Consider the following 19,779-nt stretch of genomic DNA (forward strand, 5'->3'; position numbering starts at 1 on the left):
CATCCTATTCAGCAGAAATGCGCGTGCGCAAGGCTTCACGACATCAATCTTGCTCCAGCGGCGAGTTCACAACACATGATTGGGTAGATGTCTTCACAACACAACATATGATTGGCTCAATGTATTCACATCACACCACATGATTGGCTCGATGTATTCACATGTCGATGTTTTGCCAAGGAACGGGTGGGATATGGGTACGGCCATATTGGCGTTACAAACTAACCCCATGCATTTCTATGCAGGATTTTTTGAGTGCTGTGTCTCCTCATTAGAAAGTCTCTGACTTAAGGCACTAATGCAAAACAAGTATCACACTAAACAAATACGTTCATCATTGGCCTATTCAGCACACTGCATTCCAGACATTGTGAAGAAAACAGAAGAGCCTTATATGAGAGCTCAGCTAAAATCAATACAGACAAACAGATTTTTACAAATACAAACGGAGCCATCCAAGCAAGCCAGTGAAGCCACTGTCACTGAAAAAATGTCAGGAGGGTCTGGAGAGGCGCTGGCTAATGTAACGAGTGTTTGGTGGGTCGTCCCCTAACACCCACCTGCGTAAGGTCAGCAGCAGCTGCCGGGGTTACCGGGGTGACCGCCGCCACATGCCTGCGCAGGCACAGGGTAATCAGAGCCACGGCAGCGGACAGTCAGAAAGCCCCTCTCAACCCCACCTCCAACCCCGTCCACACACACACACACACACACACACACACACCAACATACAGTCAGCTGCTCAAGAGCACACAGTCCTTATCGGGACGGACATCTGACTGGGAAGGACAGAGCTACTGGGCCTCAGAGTCTTAAAGGCGCATGCCTACCTACCAAAAAGGTTGACTGGAGTGTTCTAGTGCTATGCTAGGCTGTGTAATACCTTATTATACGGCTCTTCATAATGCAAGTAGAATGCTCCATTAACTTGAATGGGATTTCCCAAAGTTCTACCGTCATTATTTTCGTCTAAGGACCTCTACATAATGACCGCTGTCAATGGCAACGGATTTTCATTCAAAAGTGAAGGCAGGCGATTGATCAGCGAATCAATCTCAGCAAAAGCCACAACGAAACGGTAACAAATAAATGTAAAGAGACATATCGTGGAGTTTATTTTTTCGTTTTGGCAAGTAGCCGTATAATAAGCGGGATAATGTATAGAAAGCCGCTGGCGTGTCGGGGTCCGGTTCGCCCTGTCGGGACTTATTTTCCCAATAATGACCGGCACTCTATACATTATCCCTTACTAATTAGGTCAGGTACTACATCAAACTAGCTGCACTTAGAAAAAATACAACACGTCACACCACTGTGTGATTACAATTTGAAGATCCAGCCTGTGGTCAACACTACTGTACTGCTCTACTTTACTTGTCCTTTTAAGGGTGGGGCCAGCAGCATGCAGAGTGGACCCTGATGGGTATTGATTTGAAGTTAGTCGTTTTTAAGTAAACCATTACTGTTCAGCCACTTAGGATTATAAACGTGCACAGCTGTATGGAGGGGGGTTGACCCACACCGCCTGTTCTCTTGGCACAGTGCAGAGGTTTTAGTCATAGAGAAAGCGCCAGATAGACTGGCATCTGCCATCACAAGGGGACTCTGACCGGTCCATGGAGCCCTGAACTAAGGAATGTGTCCTTTAAATTAGTGCTCATCCCTAGGTTTCCCATAATTTGTTATGCCTTGGATTGAGCCACATGGTCTGATGAACCGCAACCTACGCAAGGTTGCTGATTCTTATCATATAAAAACAAGAAAGTATGTGCATTATCTCATAGCTAGCACCTTATCTTATCTGACTTGAAAATAAATATACAAGGGCCTTGGTGTGACAGCATCCGTAGTACTTTCCAATAAAACCTGTTTTGTTATATCTGGATGAAAGCCTGCAAAGTTCACACAACCATGCCAAAGACACGTCTGTGCAGCGCTAACTCACTGAAGGTTTCTCTGAACGGTTATCTTAACAGCAGGTTTGCTTTGGCTAACAGTGAGAGATAAGCTACCACGTCGCTTAGAGAAATGATGAAAGCTTCCAGCATCCAGCTGACAGTGTCACTTACACCTTACTACCAAGGAGCCTCATCTCAAAAATGTGTTTTGCAAGTTAATAAACAAACATAGGGTAGAATTATACCTAATATAAACATTCTACAAAGCGAATATATGAGGCCTTAATTGTTAATACTACCCTTTATAATGTATTATGTACATGTATTCTCTCTCTCTCTCTCTCTCTCTCTCTCTCTCTCTCTCTTTATATATATATATATATATATATATATATATATATATATATATATATATATACACACACTTTGTAATATATAATAATACACTGTTGTCAGAGGAATGGGACTGTGACTGTAATTGCAGACTCAGTTACTAGTTTAATTTGGTCACTGGCTGACTTTATCCCATATCTACAGTGAAACACTGAATAAGTGGTTTCGATTGGGTAACTGAAAGGCATCATGCCATCATTTCCCAACCGCTATCTCCTCATCCCCCTGGACCCTGAAGGAAACAGGATCAAATCAATACAATGCAGCTGAGCAGGGCGTGTTTCCCACAATCCTTTGCATCTTTTCGGTGGTGGTGGTGTTTCTGTGGGGTAGGAGGGAAAGCAACCATTTGATTGAACCAATGACTGCCTAGCATTTTGCTGGAGGAGGAGGGCTTGTGAGTCACTGCATGACCTCATGTAGTCTGGACCGGGAAGACAGACAGCTCAGGGAATGGACGACCCTCACACTTGGCCTGAGTCACCATGACAACTCCCAAATACATGAGCTCATTGGTGGCCCCCCCTCGGCCCACTCCCCTTTCCACCGGACACACAGCGCCTCTATAGCACTGAATGATGCATAGAATCAGATTAGTAACACTTTCTTTCTTTATCCTCTATCTGCATATCTCTCTATCAATCCCCCCATGCCTCTTTCACTTCCTTTCTCTCTCTCTCTCTCTCTCTCTCCCTTTCTCTCTCTTCTCCCCCTACCCCTGCCTGTCTCTACTCCTCTCTACCACATGCACATATTTCCAAAAAGATACATCAGGCTTTTTTCGCGATACAATAGCCGTTGTTTCCGTGGACACAGAGTATCACTAAGAGGGAGAAGGCCATCTGGGGCTACCATGATCCAACACATTCCTTTCATATTGCAGCTGTTTTCCGTGCATCACAAACAGCTGAGGCGTGCTGCAGGAGTTCCATACCAAACCAAGTGAATGCTCTCAAACCAGGTCTGACTGTTCACTGAGTAACAGAGCCTTTGTTCCCGCACTCAGGGGTTTCCCGTTAACGGTCATATCCTTTAGAGGGTGCTTGGAGTGTGAATTCAGCTTACCATACATAGTCTTGACAGCATGTGAGCTTACGGCTGACCCCACAAATAATCAATGCATCTGTGCAATCTCACTCATCCTACTCTGTGCTACGCATTGCATAGCTCCAGTTCCGAGATCCACATGCCACAACTACCCGGCACAGATTCACTAACTCTGCTATTGAAATAAATTTCACTAAAAAGCTGTGGACAAAATCATTTTCCTGGTAACACAGAGAAAGGAAAATATACTGTACAGTATCATGAGATGAGGAAAAGTCCAAAGTGCTCAGGAATTTCTCAGGTCTTTGGTGTAGGGAATACAAACGTCATTTGAAAAAGGAGGAAATCCAAGGCACTCTTCGTATCCAAAAATGTATAAAAAGCCTTTATTTTACATGGCTGTCACATTTAAAAAACATAAACTGGGCAGCAACCCACGCGTAGCGGCACAGATAACCTTCTTCAGGGTGATGTAAAATAAAGTCTTTTTATACATTTTTGGATACTGTACAGTATCTCTGGTGTATTTGAACTAACTCTCCTCACAGCACCCCAAGACTGTGTTTAACAACTATGGGGGCCAGCTGAGGTCACACTACCAAACAGCAAGTCATTAAACAGTCACTGTACTGAACTTGCAATGTGAAGCTTGAACTCCTTCTGTCATCTAGTTGCAGAGACTAAAGGTCAACAGCTGATTACATTACAAATGTTTCCAGGTGGATCACCTTGTTTCTTGGAAAATTCAAAGTATATTTCATAAAGCTAAATAAACATATGAAACCAAGTTCTTATTGTATGGGTTTGTTAATTACATGCATATAACTAAACTCTTTACTTTGGTATAATAGATGGTTCAACTGAATTTAAACCAAAAAATGACCAGCAATGCGGCCAGGAAAGACATACAGTAACATTTGAGTTCATATAAATGTCAATTAAGCAGGGACTGGGGGGGGTGGGGGGTGGCGGCTTCATGATGAATACCAGCACAGCAGTGCGACGATCAGATTAGATTACTTTGACATGACTACACATTAAAATCCCCACCACCACCATGCATCAAGGCAGCAGCTCTGTAAAGCAATTAAACCAATCCCTTAAATCGACCTTTTGGAACAGTGAGAGGTCACTCAAGGTTTTAAAGCCAGCTGCTGCCACTATTGAGCTGATCTGCTAAAGGGTTGCCTCTCTCCGTCCACTCTGCGTGTCCAAACAGGACAGTGCAGTCAGTGTTGTTATGTCTCTCTGCGGCCAGTCACCTCCAGTTTGGCCCGCACTTCCACAACAGAGCCAAAAAGCATGTAGGGCAGGGATTTATTAGACTAGAGCCCTGAACAAGCACTGGGTTCAGGTTTCTAGTGGGTGTGCCACACACACACACACACACACATGGGTAAAGCAGCCTCCCCTCCTCTGACACTGCCCCAAATGGCCCCTGCCTCCCGTTTCATCCTCGTCCCCTGCCGGCCCGGGTGGTCGGCTGACGAATAGAGACCCCCTACCCTCAGCAAGCGGAGCGACTCGCACACAAAAACGTGGCACACAGACAAAGTGTCCAGCGGCTCAGGGGGGGATCTAGCGCATTGGGGCCACAAAGCGCCTTTTGTACAGTAGCAGACAGATAGCGCGGCGTGAGGGCGCTTGGGCACTGTGTGCGGCCAGCCATTTCAGTGTGACGCAAGGACTGCGTGGAGAGAGGACAGGGAGAGGAGGAGAAGGAGAGGAGGAGGAGATGGAGGAGGAGGAAGAGGAGGAGGGAGAGGACGGGCGGGGCTCGGGGGAGGAAGAGCACAAAGACGGTGACTGTGCAAAAAAGACTGCTGCTCTATTCTCCTTTGATAAGCAGAAAATACAGTATTGCATATGGTACTGACTGGGATCTATATAACATATTATAACATATGTCAATATGATTTTCTTGGTAATAATTATTATTGGCAAGTTATGGTTAACGTTTTTTTTTATGTTTTTTCATTTTCCATGATGTTTTGTATATTCCACATTCTGAGCATTCTGTTGCATTTTATTAGAACCTACTTTGTCACTGACATGATCTAATGTCATTCAAAATTCTACTAGGGCATTTTTAACATTGCACATTAACATATGTCCCAGACAGGCTAGGCATGTGAGCAAGAGAATCAACATATCACACAAACGAAAATAAAGCCCAAAATAAAACTGGCCTGAAAAATCACCCGTGTGGGCAGGGAGGAGTGAAAGAACGGCTATTCTAGAGTAAGCCACATGGAAAGAAATAATGTCCTGAAATGCCTGACCACACCCCAGGAAGAGCCCAGACAGACCACAACAGCGCCGGCACATCCTCCTAGCACAGCCATGTTCTACATGCAACGTGAAACAGGCTAACCCCTGATCTTAAGAGACATCTGACCATTCACTTTCTCAAATATCGACAACAGATACAATCATGGATGGAGCAGTACAGTACTAATGGCAGATTCAACCCTAATGGGCATTAGATACACTATTGGCAGGCAGCGCTAATGGTAAGGGATAATTCCAAAGGGGAGGAGTACAATGTGGTCATAACAAAGCACAGACAGTCTGGATGATAAGAGAAGGCCCTATAGATAAATACATGCAACATGCATTGTTTAGTATAAAATGCACATATTTAATTATTAAATTAAATGCAGGTGTTGACACACAGGTGATTGAAAAAATACAATAGAATTTTAAATTCAGAATACCACTTTGGATTAAAAACTTTATTAGTATCAGACTAGCAGGGAGGAGATAGGAACAGGAAATTAAAAAAAAAAATTGCTGATCATCAACTACGATGACACCTGTGCTCCCACAGTAGCTTAGCAACCTATAAACAATAACAAACCTTTAAACACAACTAAAGGAGGGCCTATCCCTTCCTTAGCCTTGGAAAACAAGTCAGCAAAATATTACATAAACCTGTGGGCATAGGTCATGTGAATGATCAGCTACGGTCCAGTTTTCTGCTCTGGTGTCTTGACGTACACCAACAGAGCCATGCTAGCCTAGAACTGCTTGGCCCATCGCTGGTTTGCAATTACAAGTTCTATTTGTAGGATATTACGGCAGCGTTTATGCCCAGTTAAAAACAGCAGCTTCTACATCTACCCAAGGAAAATAAAGAAAACAACCAAAAACAACAAGATAATATAGGGGTGCGATTTTGAAATAGCCTATTCTTTTTTTTACTAAGCTGAATACAGCGTTTTCCTTGGAAAGCAGCCCCAAATCCCTGGTTGCATCACAATACTTGGTTCTGAAGTCGAGTTGTCTGGATGTCAAGTCTGGTGTCTGCTTTGGGCAAATACTGGAGCCTTTCCATTCACTTGATTGACACCATTAAGATCACATAGATAGCAAATATTGAAATTTCAATAAAACTATCACTGCTGACTGAGAGAATATCCCAATTCTACAAACCGATAGACTATGGTTGGTTCCAATTTTATTGACAAGATGCCCTAAAACCCACACTGAACTAATCAACTGAATTATTGTGGAATCAGTGCTGTTGCTGACTTGCACACTAGGCATATTCAGGCCTCCATGAGTCACAAAAATACTTGAAATAGCAATGCAGTGAGATTAAGATAATCTTTCCCAGGGAAAAACAATAAACAACGTTCCCTTCACAAACACCACACAAACTGATAGCAGTGAGCTAGCACAGCTAGACTGACCCTTGGAGCTAAGGTGAAGACCCTGAGTTCAACATACCATCCCTGTAACACATGCAAATAATAGTCATTTGTCCTATTTTGTTAGCCTCCAGGTCCCCAAAGTAGCCAGCCCATGGGCGCACTTGATGTTTTACTACACAATGGTTGGAATTCAGTACAAAAACCCCTCTTGACATAGTAGAAAGGACAGCCAATCAATCCACTGAGAAAAATGAGACACACACCCACCTCTAATAAATCTTATGGCTTTCTCAGCAACCGTAGGGCATCTACTGTTTGAAAAGCCACAAAGCCTTACATAATTTATCCCCTTGGCCTGTCAAGAAGCTTTTCTAGAACACTGTGGTCCCATACATCCCGCCTCCTGCGCAGTGCCCATTGTGTATGTGAGGAGAGGGAGGGTTGCTGCTCAAGGCTCAAATTTACCAACTAATTGTGTAGTAGGGTATACCTCAGTCCAGTTCAAAGCAACAGGATTAACACTTTTTTTAAAAAAGAAACTGGTTTAGGCTTTAGAAATGTTTGGAACAGCTGAACATGAACACACTGCCCCAAAGCCAACTCTGGTTACTTGTGTGTAATTAGTGGTAATGCCTAATTAGTCGGGTATTGTTGACATTCTTGCATCTGGAGGAGGGTAGGGAATATGAGTGGAGTGGAGTGGGGCTAAGAAAAAAAACAGTTGTGAATCATACAACCCTGAAGACAAAGTTAGGTTTTGTGAACTACACTACATCACAGAGGAGGTGATTGCCTTCTGATAATGTAATCAGACCCAAGTAGTAGGTAAGTATTCCTGTGACCTGTAGGGTGACAATTTATGCCCAATATCCAACATGAGTGGAACACACAGTGGCAACAAGTTGATCATTCTTGGTGACAGTGACAATGCTGTGGTAGTGATCACCAACCTTTTATCAGTTACAGATTGACCACAGCTTTGTGCAACACCAGACGATCAGGAAGCCTGTCTCTGTTTGTTAAAACAGAATGTTTCCTCTCGAAGGCAAAGGGCCGGTCTAAGGATGGTTCCGTGAGTCTGGCCCTTTGTCCAGGGCCTTAAGTTCTGATAGCCCTCGGCTTCTCAAGCTTCCTCCGCTGCTATGGGCCTGGGGGGCTGACAGACCCTGTCCTTTCAGCGGACGGAGAAACCGTTATGGACAGTAAAAGCTGGACGCCTACTCTAAAGAGCTTTTGTTGGGAGAACAGCGTCTGTACTGTCTCAGCAGTACAGAAAATCACTTTCAGGAATGCTTCATGACAAAGATATTAATTCTTTTTCTTCTGTTTTGCTCAGATTTTTTTCCAAAGTCTCAAGGTCTCTTTGGGTAGTTTCAAACAGTAGGGGAAGGTCCGGGGAATTTAGACTATACACATCCTTCATCTGACACATGTAAATCTGCAACCAGAACACCAAATAAGTCTAGAAATCGAGAGACAGAGAGATGGTGTCAAGATCTTACTTACCCCGTACCCAGCACTGGAATGTGGTGTCGTCACAAGAAGGTCACCTAACCTCGCACACACCAATGCTAGCACCACACCTGTGCTGTTTCAACATACAGTGTGTTTAAGTAGAGGGAGGTTCACTGGCCTTACATTGCTGATGCTTCGGTGTGGTATAACAGAGCACACAAGAAAAAAATCAGTTCTCAGTTACTGGGCCTTTTTGTGTCTGTGTACCTTAAAGTGTCTATTCAAAACAACCAACGCTTTTTCATCAATGAAAAAAGATACAATCAGACATCATTTGAAAAACGATGTTGTATGACTCTGGGATTAATAATTGAATAACGGTGACACAATAACAGTTCCAAACCCAGACAATGGCATATTGCACTACATGAATATTTAAGGCAAACTCAAGATCACATGACCATGATGCCCCTCTCCATGACACAGTGAATATTTTCATGGATCATAACGTGACAAAAACCATGACTATCTTCTTTATGAAGAAAAGATCCAATATTTTTCTTATCCAATAAAATTAAGTAAAACCCTTCATTGTGATGTATTGCTGGTTTATTAGTGTTTTTTCTTCTTAACTACATAAACAATAATACAAAAAAATATTTTCCATTCGCAATGACAGTGACTTCATGTCACAAGGACAGCATCAGTTAGCAACACAGTGGCCTCTCTATGATGAACAACAGATCCTACAGACTGCTGAGCAGTTGCAACTGTTCCCGATTTGGGCCAACATTAGCTTGCCCTACAGCATAGTTTATTAAGTATGAAAGAATCCTTTTCAGTACTTTCAAAACAACCAGCCTACCTCAAAGCTTGGGGGCTAAAGATGTGACTTCCCCACGCGGAGTACACCATATATTTTTTAACTAATAACATGTCTATAGCATATCCAGAAATCCAGAAATCCCAAATACTCTAAACTAAAATGAAGTTATCATAAAATGATGAATGTAGATAGGCAGCATCAGAGATCATTGGTAGTGAATATGGAGAGAAAGACAAATAATTACCAGGAAGAACAATGCCATGAATTCTAACCAATAACCCAAATATATAAAACCTTTTGTGATTCAGTGTCTGGAGGTCACAGCTTCCAAATGACACTACATCATGTGATCCCAGTGGAGTTTTGTCCACGGTGGAGCGGCTGGCCGCAGCTGACAGCCCCTTATTTATGATGCTCAGCAGCTGGATGAAAATCTAATTTTGTGCTCTTGCTGAAGACAATGTAAAAAGAGAGAGTAACACTAGCCAAGCATATTTCCACAACAGTACTTGAGCAACGGCATGTTACAGGGCAGGGGCAACAACACCTCCGTCCCCTCTGCCTCTCTCATCCATTCTCATTAACCATTTACCAGTAAGCAGAAACAACCCAGTCTTGGAGATTAAGTAGAACAACAAAATGAATTTCACATCATATGCCACGGTTTGATTTTCAGACACGTCTGCTCGGACACTGATTGATTAAAATACATGGTCAGTGCTGAGGAGATGATGAAAAATGGCTTCTGCAGTCTCCCCTGTAATAAATTAGTAAGCCATTTAACTGGAAGACAGGATGGGCATAGTGCACAGAAGAGGATACTCCAGGGATTGATGTAAATTGAAGCTGATCCTTTGGAGGAGTAATATGGAGCCCTTGTGCCTTACTGTAAGGCTGCCTGTCAAATCAAGACAATATCACTGTTTATCTGCAAGAACTATGGTCCACCGTTATAGAAACCATTCTATTGTCCCATGTAGGCTATCTTATGAAAGTGTAAAGGTTGTGATATTATGCTACACTAAACTGAAATAATGGATCAGATCAAAGATCAAATTAGAGGACCCCAAATTACAACAATGCTAGAATACAGTTCAGATGATGATGTCACTTTGTCATCCCCTGGCAGCCTACGGCCTGCTCCTCCACAAACGAAGAGCCACAGACAGAACGCTACACAGCTGTACAACAATTACAGTCCTTCATACACTAGCGACCTACACATCCCATGGTATGCTATGGTTGACAGTAGCTGTCAGGCGAATATAACAAGTGAGACGGTTACACCCAAGTGAGTAACATTGCGACCTCCTCACTCTCCCTTGTGTTTCCACCACACGCTGCTGCTGTCAAACATTCTGTTGCTGGAATGACAGAGCTATTTAGGGCAAGTCAGATAGCCAAATATTCACTTAGCAGAACTACAATTCATAAAACCCAGTGTGGGTGCAAATTCGGTTACCTTTGTACTTCTCGAGGACATCCTCATAAGCTTGGAGATATTCCTTTTCGTCAACTAGCACATACCCCGCCGGTGTGTAGTGAGCCATGACCGGGGCGGTGGAGGTTGGTCACTCCGTAGCAGCATATAGGCAAGCCTCAAGTGGTGGCCGACAGAGCCGGAGTGATTTGCGCTGTTGTTCCACGAAAGGAAACGCCCAAACGTCCCTACCCCCCTCCCATGTCAAGCGCACATCCAATGGGCGAGACTTCCTCTCCGGTTTCATGAGAAAATCTCGGCTGTGCGATCGGTCTGGGAGGAACAACCGACCACCTAATGAATGCCATCCCATATCGAGCGGTTAGGTCCGAGTAGACTCACACCCCTCCCAGTGTCCGTTTCTTTAAGTGAATACATAATTATGTCTTCGATTAGCCTACCATGATGCCAACACAACCAAATTAGACATATCATTCTATTTAGGGTAGCCTACCCTCGTCAAATGTACAGACCACCACGAAAAGTCACTGATGAAGTGCTAGAGTTTTTATTTCCCAAAATAACTGAATGAAACCATTCCAGCTGCCATCATAAAAAACAACTACTGGTAATAAACATGAAGGGGTTTCTAAATGTGGGTGCGTAATGATTCAGTCGTCTACTCACATTCAACAATTTAAAAGCACTTATTGTTCAACCTAGTCTCAATGCCCAGTGATGTTAGAAACGTTAAAAAAAGAAAGTAATCGTTTTTATTTCCAATAATTGCTTGTCAATGAATTTGCCGGCTACCCACGTGCCAAAGCACACCAGCAGGTTGTCTGCTCGGGTCCTAAAACTAGACCGTTTCTATTCAATTCCGAACCGCGATGGCGCTGTAGTGCACAACTGGGGCAACAATGCATAACAAAAAAAAAAACAGCAGGCCAGAGGAAAGCGAAATGTCTGTTCTTCTAGGCAATATGCGTGGGTTATGCCTATATCAGACATAGTGTACATATAGTTTAATTGCTAAGTAAAAAAAAATCAGACATAGCTACAGTAGGCTATATTATGAGCCAACTGAAATCTGGCGAGTAATGACTAATACTGACACGACCCTTAATGTCATTATGGCTTAATGGCACATCACATGGCTTTAAAGTGCGCGGTATATTTTCAATACAGAAAACCCTGGATAACTGGAGCCACGCATGTCACAATAAGGTATTGGTTCCAGAGGCTATGCCATAGCTTAACATTTAAACATGCCTTGGCATTAAGACCATATGTCCCTAAAATAACACCAGATACAGGCTGTTTTTCTGATGTTTACAGAATGGCCAACAAAACGCGTTCTTTGCACACGAAGAGAATCAAAACAAAAACGTTACCAACACAACTGGTGGCATCGCTCCACCATAGACAGGCGTGATGCTGCTTGGTCCACAATGGGTGGACAAATTTGCTGGGTGTTAGCCTACAGCCTATAATGCATCTGGATTTCTCCTTCCAGCAAAATGGGATGCCTTTTGTGTCTGCATCACATAGTTGACATAATATTACACCCGTATAATGGTGGTGGGTTAAATTACGAAATAAATAACAAAAAATGCTTTCTTACCAGCAATCCGGAGCACCGCTCTTTCGGCTGGATCCAGTATGGATCCTCCCTGAATTTTTCGCTTAGAGCGTTCATGTCTGGGTAAATTCCACGGTAAAGTGTCCCCGGGTGCTGGTGAGACAGACCCAGACTTCAGACTGTAATCATCATCATCCGAAAAATCCGCCGATGAAGACATAGAACAACGAAGCGATGCGTTCCCCGAACCGGAGCTCTGTAAAAACAATGGAGGAGACAGTGTTATACACCTACCGTTCTGTGATAGTCAAAACATGGGAGCAGTCATGAATGAAGGCAACAATATAGGTGACAATAAGGCAGTTTTTCTTACATGGCACATAGGCTAAACACGGCTAGGGCTACGTTTCGTAAGATAATGAAAAACAGGACACCAGTCGTGACACTTGAGCAACACGACCAACACACAAGCCCAAAATGATCTCTAATTTACAATAAAAAAAGGCTGAACCTGCGGTGCCATGGGCGCATAAAGCAATTGCATCTGGCTCCCCCGCCAGGACATAAAACACTTACCGCTGTATACATGGTCCCGAGCAGACACACAGAAATCCTTGTTTTCCTTTGCTATTTACATAAAGCGTTGCGATGTCATTTTAACAGAACCACACCCTTCTGACGGTATAGCCTACTGCCCTGATCTTGGGTATCACAGTGTGATTCCTGATGCCTTGAATGATGTCAAACCCCAAGAGAAAGTGAACAGATTGGATCAGAGAGAGCGCCCTACGATGTGGGGGCAGTGGCATGGTACCGCGTCATCTTCCCTGGGATAGCGAAATGAAAGCCGGACGGAAACCGAAGCTCTGTAGTCTGGAAATCGCTATCAAAACCTCAGACAGGCGGTGTTACAGCGCCATCATGGTGGCCACATGCGAATGCGCCTCGTTCCAGCTAGGTATCTTTTGTTACTAGTCATCGGCACAGGCAATGTGAGTGAAAAGGTATACAGCCTATTGAATTAGAAACCCGAGTCTGGTATGCTAGCCTACTATAATTAAGAATACCAGAAATGGTAATTTCATGCATACTATTTAAGAGATGATGAGAGGTGTGGTGAGACCGGATGAAGTTTGCATGTAACACCTTAACCAGTTACAGAAAATATTACATTGTAGCCAAATAAGTCAAGGCCACACAGACATTAGTACATTTTAAAAAGGAGTGGAGCAGACTAAATGTTTTTTTTTTATCAATCCAGTCGAGTTGCAATACCACTGAGACACTAAATGCATCATTTGTATCAGTTGTATGACTCAAGTTTGTGTAGAAGTAGGCTACAGACCTTGAAACACTCAAAGGTATGAGATATTTGTCGAGTTAACAGAACAGCTAATGTGGAACTTTTAGTTAATCTGAATCCAGTATGTAACACTAAGATCAAAACTGACACCTGATTTATGTTATATGTGTAAGTTCGTGACAAATAGGCTATATTTAATAAATGAGTGTTGGCATTTTGGATTTAGGTTTTGGATTTATAATGTGCATTATGTAAGACATCAAGCCCTCAACAAAGTGCTGAAAACAACTTCCTGAGCTTAAAGGCCATGTGGTCTTACAATGGTCTAAATCTTAAGAGCTGACCATAGCGGATGAGGACACACCCAAATCCACACAACACACACAATTACCTTCCCTACATCCTGTTTTTTTCTTTTCATGTTCAAACATTTGCTAACTTTTCATCGGTGTATCAAATTCTCTAATTCACTGGAAAGTGGAATACATAACCAAGGCTATACATCTCAAAGTCAAGTAGCCTTGGCCTATACCCACATTTTAGATTTTTTAATTCCATCTCTTTAAAAAGTAAGAGCTGTGTAGGCATACATATTATGTGCGTGCTTCCTGAAAGTTATTTAATTATCATTATTTAATTACCAAGTTTTTTCCATGTAATATTGATAAGTGATTTTTAAATTATGTATGCAGTGGCCCCCTTTAATAGGACTACTAATGATGTGATTGTCATTTATGTTTTATGTTCATATGGTATACCCAAAGTTTATTTCAGACGTATGATAGAGAGAATACCTACGGGCTTACGTGTTGGAGTGACCTGAATAGACTGATAAAATTCAGGCTGGACTCTTTTCTTCACTTTACGTTTTCTCAATGTAGGAGTTGAGTCTGGCTCACTCTCGACTATGTCAACAAGAGGCTTGGTCTCTTCCGACACACGCGCTCTGGCATTCCGCCTGGCATGACGTGGGCTATGCCGAAAGCCCTGTATCCGATGAGGCGGCGGGAGGGGCATGGTGAATTTGTGAAGAAAAACAAAACAATACTTCAGTCACAATAATAGACACATTTTTTCTGGGTCATTCAAAGTTGTTTTAAGTACATGTCATGATTTAACACTTTTGCATGATACACAATTAAAAACTGATCATACCTGCGCAATGCGTAATTCACAGTGCCCAAAGAAGTCAAAGAATGGCGTAACAATGTAACTACAATGCGCTAAGTTAAAAAAGGGCCATAAATGACTCCCCAAAACGCCACAACTCATGCAAAAGAAATTACTTACAATGACCTTGACGGATAAGAGATGGATTTACCTCAGATCGAAAATGATGTGTTCGGAAACCAGCTGCCAGAATGAATGACATATGTTGTAATATTTAATATGTAGGGAAAGCAACAGCACAAAAGTATTCTGTATATTACGAAAATGCTAATAGAGGGTGAGGCGTGTCACTTACATTTATTACAATTGATAAAAGAGTAATCTGACACTTGTCATCATAGCTAGCCTACATTCTTCATGGTCCATATGGCCAGAAAGATGGATACGCAGCTAAAATTGCCACTGATGGTAACAATGATTACGCATGTTTCCAGCCCAAAAATATACATATGTTAGCATATGTTAACATTGAAATGATATTTCCCCTGAGGATTAAAGCAGGATTAGATGAGGTGTCGACTACTTACCACGACTCCTTGAGCGCCCTGAAAGCACAGATTTTATAGGATGCTTTCCGCTACGAAGCCTGCGATGCCAGCAGCAGAAGAACAAGATTGTCGCGACGGTTCCCAGTAAAAGCAGCAGTAATATCAAGACACATTGGATGCTTAATGGTCTCAGTAAAACTAGAAAAGCCGCAGCGATCATTGCGATGCAGACCAGCCCCACCTGCACTCATTCGCGCACACGTCTCCGTTTTGACCTAAATGCTAAAATATATCATGCTAGCGGGGGATTTGTAGCAGATGAGTTCCCTACATGCAGCCTAGCCGAAGCTATATTGATTTCAACAATGTGAGGAAACAACCCATGACTCAGCAAGACACCCGTTTTACAGCACATGCAGGGGGGGTGGGGGGCGAGCATCTGCAACTAAGCAAGACAGCAGCGAGAGGAGACAGTATTTAAAGGTGTCGGAACACAACCAAGAACCAACTAAGAGGCATTAGTCTCTAGATTCCATATATCTCTCTATACGTTCTGCGTGGCTATTGAGTCCATAGCGCAATCAGTGCTCTAGGCTTGAATAATTTAGTCTGGAGACAAACATCCTCTTTCTTGCTCTCTCTACCTCTTTCTATCTCTCTCTCTCACGCTCTCTCTCTCACACACACACACACTCTATTCCTCCAGTGACTCTCTGTCTACCTCTAAAAAAGTTCACCTATGCTACTGGAGGTAGGATCCCCTTGGGGATCAATAAAGTATCTATCTATTTATCTATCTATCTATCTATCTATCTATCTATCTATCTATCTATCTAAAGCCTAAAGGTCCAGGCAAGCTATAACTGGTAGCAGTGTAACTGTGAGATGAGAAATGCATGAATGTAAAATGTGCCAGAACAATATAGCATCCCACTTTATCATTATGACATTTAAAGCAACTTGTAGAAGGTCACAATTTTAACACAAGTGCCACCATGCAGTTGATACTTCACATCACAACCACCTCATATGGCTGGCTGTGGATCAACTCTGACTGGGTGGTTACATAACACTTCGTCATCAGAGATTCTGAATAGTGATGACAATGATACCGGTGGTGGCAATCTGCTAATAAAGAATAGGAAGCAATGTTTGCCTAAGGTAAGGGTCCCCACTAACAACATGAAATACATTCCTAAGACCTTAAACTCAGGCTTCTCTGCTTTCATCATTCATGCTTCACTTAAGGGAAGAGGAGAGATAGACTTCTCCGCATAGTCTGTCTGCCTCTCCACCCTCTCCATGTTTGGGTACTGTTTGGGTACTGTCTGTCCACTAGCCACTGTCTTACTGCCTCACTGTTTGCGTGCTATATTAGCACATATGCATAACCCCTCCCTCCATCCCACAGCCGGATTGTGGCCACACTTATACCTTTTCTTAATATAGTTTTATATATATATATAATTATATATTTTTTATATATTAACTTGCCTACTCTCTTATATGTCCATATTTATTTTATGCTGGTCTCTAGACTTTATTCTTGCACTGGTGCACTGTTGGACTTACTCATTTGCACCATCACCATGACACTCACTCACACAGAGCACCTTACCTTACTATGCACAGAGAATCACAGGCTCAGTCCCGGCCTCAGTCATTGCAAGCACCTCATGATTAATCACCCACTATGTGGATACTGTTTTTAGACTTGATTTAGATTTTGTGTTATTTAGTATAATTTGTATTTTAGTATATTCTTTATCTTCTACTGTCCTTATTGCTTAGCAGTGTTATTTTATATTATATACTTTATATATATACTTTATATATATTATATTACTTTTTTCTGCTGTTAGTGAATGTGTGTGTGATGTCTGTATGCTACTGAGACCTTTAATTTCCCCTTGGTTATCAATAAAGTATCTATCTATCTATCTATCTATCATCAGGCCTGAGCAGTCTATAATGTGAAATTCAAGGAGAAATGGCTGGGTACCGGGTGTGAGGATGTAACAAGTTCTAAACTGTACTCAAGGTTCTTGAAAACCAGTGAAGATTATTCCTGCTTTGCATTGTTGACCTTCAGAATTTATTGGCCAGGTTTGCGTAAACAAACAAGGAATTTGACTCCGACTCTTTGCTCTCAAAGTACAACACACTTAACATATAAGAATAAAAATAAAAACTATAAAAATAATAAAAATAGAACAGTAAGAATGGAACGATGGGCAGTAGAATGTTGCTATAAGAATAAATACAGTATGTACATTTGCAAATAAATTAATAGACACTATGTGTGGTATAGGGTAATGCAATGTCCCTGTCAAGGTTGCCAAGTTGTGGACACCTCAACAGACACAGGCAAGATGCAATATACAGTTGAAAAGAGGGTGGAAATAGTGCAATATCAGTAGATATAGTAGGAAATATACTGTAAATATAGTGCAAGGCAGTTCAGTGCAATGATAATGTATTAATAACAATACTGTAACTGTAAGGTTGAAGTACACATGAGGTAGATGAGCAGAACAGTTTTGAGTGACTTTGTTTAGTGTAAGGGTTGGGGCTGTTTCTGAGTTTCAGTCTACACTTTAGAGAAACAGGGATTTATTTGTAGTGATACTCTTTTTTCTGATAAAAGACCATCTTGTGACATGAAAAAATATTGTATGGTGCCTTGAGGAACTCAAAATAGATGAGAAATGTAAAAAATATAAGACATTTTGATGACATTGTGTTTCATAGTAAAGTTTCATAGATTCTAACTGCCCTATTCTGTCATGGATTTTGCATGACATGGGAACATTGGACAATTTTTAATGTACTCCATGTTTGCAACTGACAAATATCTTATTTGCAGACGACACTGGACTCATCCATGATGGTGGTGGGCTGATGCAGGAAGAACATCTATGGAGTAAAACTTGTGTCACCTTAAACCGAATTTGAATATGAATTTGAATATACATTTGAGCAATTGTATTGTAAAAACGAATTTGAATAGTATATGTTGAAACTGAATTCATTAGATTGGAACTGAATGCCAGTCAACTTGAAATTGAATATAATATTTTGAAATTGAACTCATTTGCTCTGATACATAAATTATCCTGACTGAAAATTTCGCTCTTGGAATAATTTTCACATTCAGTTCTCACAATTCAGTTTCAAAACGTGAAATTCAATTTCAGTCTACTGAGACAAAAACAGCTGGTAGCTAAGGAAGAGCAATTGAGTGCAGAGCTATTGTGATCACGTGACTAGTGCCGAGCGCGAAGCAAAGAGCATAGCACCCTCTTAGCGAGCTGTCTCCTGAACCCACTGATCTATAAAGAACCCACTGATCTTTATCAGTGCCTGAACCTCCTTACAGTGTCGGACAGAAAAAGAAGAGATGGAAGCGACTGGCACATCTGAAAACCTCCAAGTAAGTTGATATCATATGGCATGTCTGTTAACGTTACTTTATATGTACGTGAATATAATGTACATTATGCTAGCGCTGGCTGGCTAGCCAGCATAGTTTCATCGACTAGCAGCTAAGTTAAAGTTTTTTTCCATAGTTCAGAACCAGTTAGCAGCTAGGCTACTATAACGTTACTCTTTGATAGAACAATATGATTGGTCATTGTCATATCATTGTGCCTTTTAGGCCTGTAAGAACACGTTACAATCTCTGGTTAAACTGTAACATTCATGGAGCAAAACTGGATATATCCCCCTAGTTAAGCTTTTTTCATCGTTGTGTTGTCTGTTAGCTGATGCTACATGGGGCCATTTTTTGGGCAATGCTGCCGTGCCGTGATGTTGCTAGGCAACTGGATTGCAATAACTTTGTTAGCAAATGGTAGCTAGCTTCTAATAGAACTAGTTTCAAACTGAATATGTTTTATATCGATAATATGATCAAGACTCAAGAGACCCTAGTTTAACAGTATTTCTACAGGCTGATTTATGCTTCTTTATCGACTCCATGCAGATTTTGTAAAAGTTATTGAGAAATAGACACAGTATATTACAGTAACCTAACTAGTAATACTTTAACCGTGTGTTGTCTTGATACATCTGTTTCAGTCATTTGTGTGTAGATTGCAAATCATGTGTTGTATGACGATAGAAATGTCCTTGGTTCTTAATTAACTCATTGTATTGACCAAGTCATGTGTGTGTGCAGAGAAGGTGTAATGATATAGTATGATGTATACGATGCAAGGTATGAATGTGTGTGTGAGAAACAACTGATTGTCTCTTAGGTGCACAGACTGTATCCTGATTGCCTGATGCTTATGAGACCTCTTTGCACAGAGATGAATAAACTATTAACGAGAAAGACTCACAGTAGACCTTTAAGCTAAACACTGATTGTTTGTTGGTTTTATTTTCATAGGTTGACAGGCCTCAATGAACAGTGGACAGTGAGATAGACTGAGGACAATGGACCTTTGGACTTGCACCGACCAGACATGGACACCGAAACTTGATTTCTCTTAATGAATATCTTTGCTAGATGAAACACATATTGTAAAACACTAATA

At 41.7% G+C, this 19,779-nt stretch overlaps 1 protein-coding gene across 5 annotated transcripts in view; it reads right to left on the reverse strand.

Annotated features, from left to right (window-relative positions):
* The window catches only part of dst (dystonin), a 130,473-nt gene extending 115,961 nt beyond the window's left edge, over window positions 1-14,512 (reverse strand). For 3 of the 5 annotated variants that reach the window (XM_076285598.1, XM_076285597.1, XM_076285596.1), the window contains exon 1: window positions 10,738-10,862. In XM_076285598.1, coding sequence (XP_076141713.1) covers window positions 10,738-10,825 — 88 coding nt within the window. In that variant the 5' untranslated portion in view covers window positions 10,826-10,862. Of the gene's footprint in view, window positions 1-10,737; window positions 10,863-12,319; window positions 12,534-12,853; window positions 13,010-14,378 lie in introns of those variants that run through there. The other 2 variants (XM_076285595.1, XM_076285594.1) reach the window with 2 other exon arrangements.
* Between the last annotated feature and the right edge of the window lie 5,267 nt (window positions 14,513-19,779).

This window comes from Alosa pseudoharengus, unplaced genomic scaffold (genome assembly GCF_046254945.1).
Source record: "Alosa pseudoharengus isolate Yale_2024_CS ecotype anadromous, Long Island Sound unplaced genomic scaffold, YU_APseudo_1.1 YU_APseudo_1.1_scf_15, whole genome shotgun sequence".
NCBI classification, from domain to species: Eukaryota; Metazoa; Chordata; class Actinopteri; order Clupeiformes; family Clupeidae; genus Alosa; species Alosa pseudoharengus.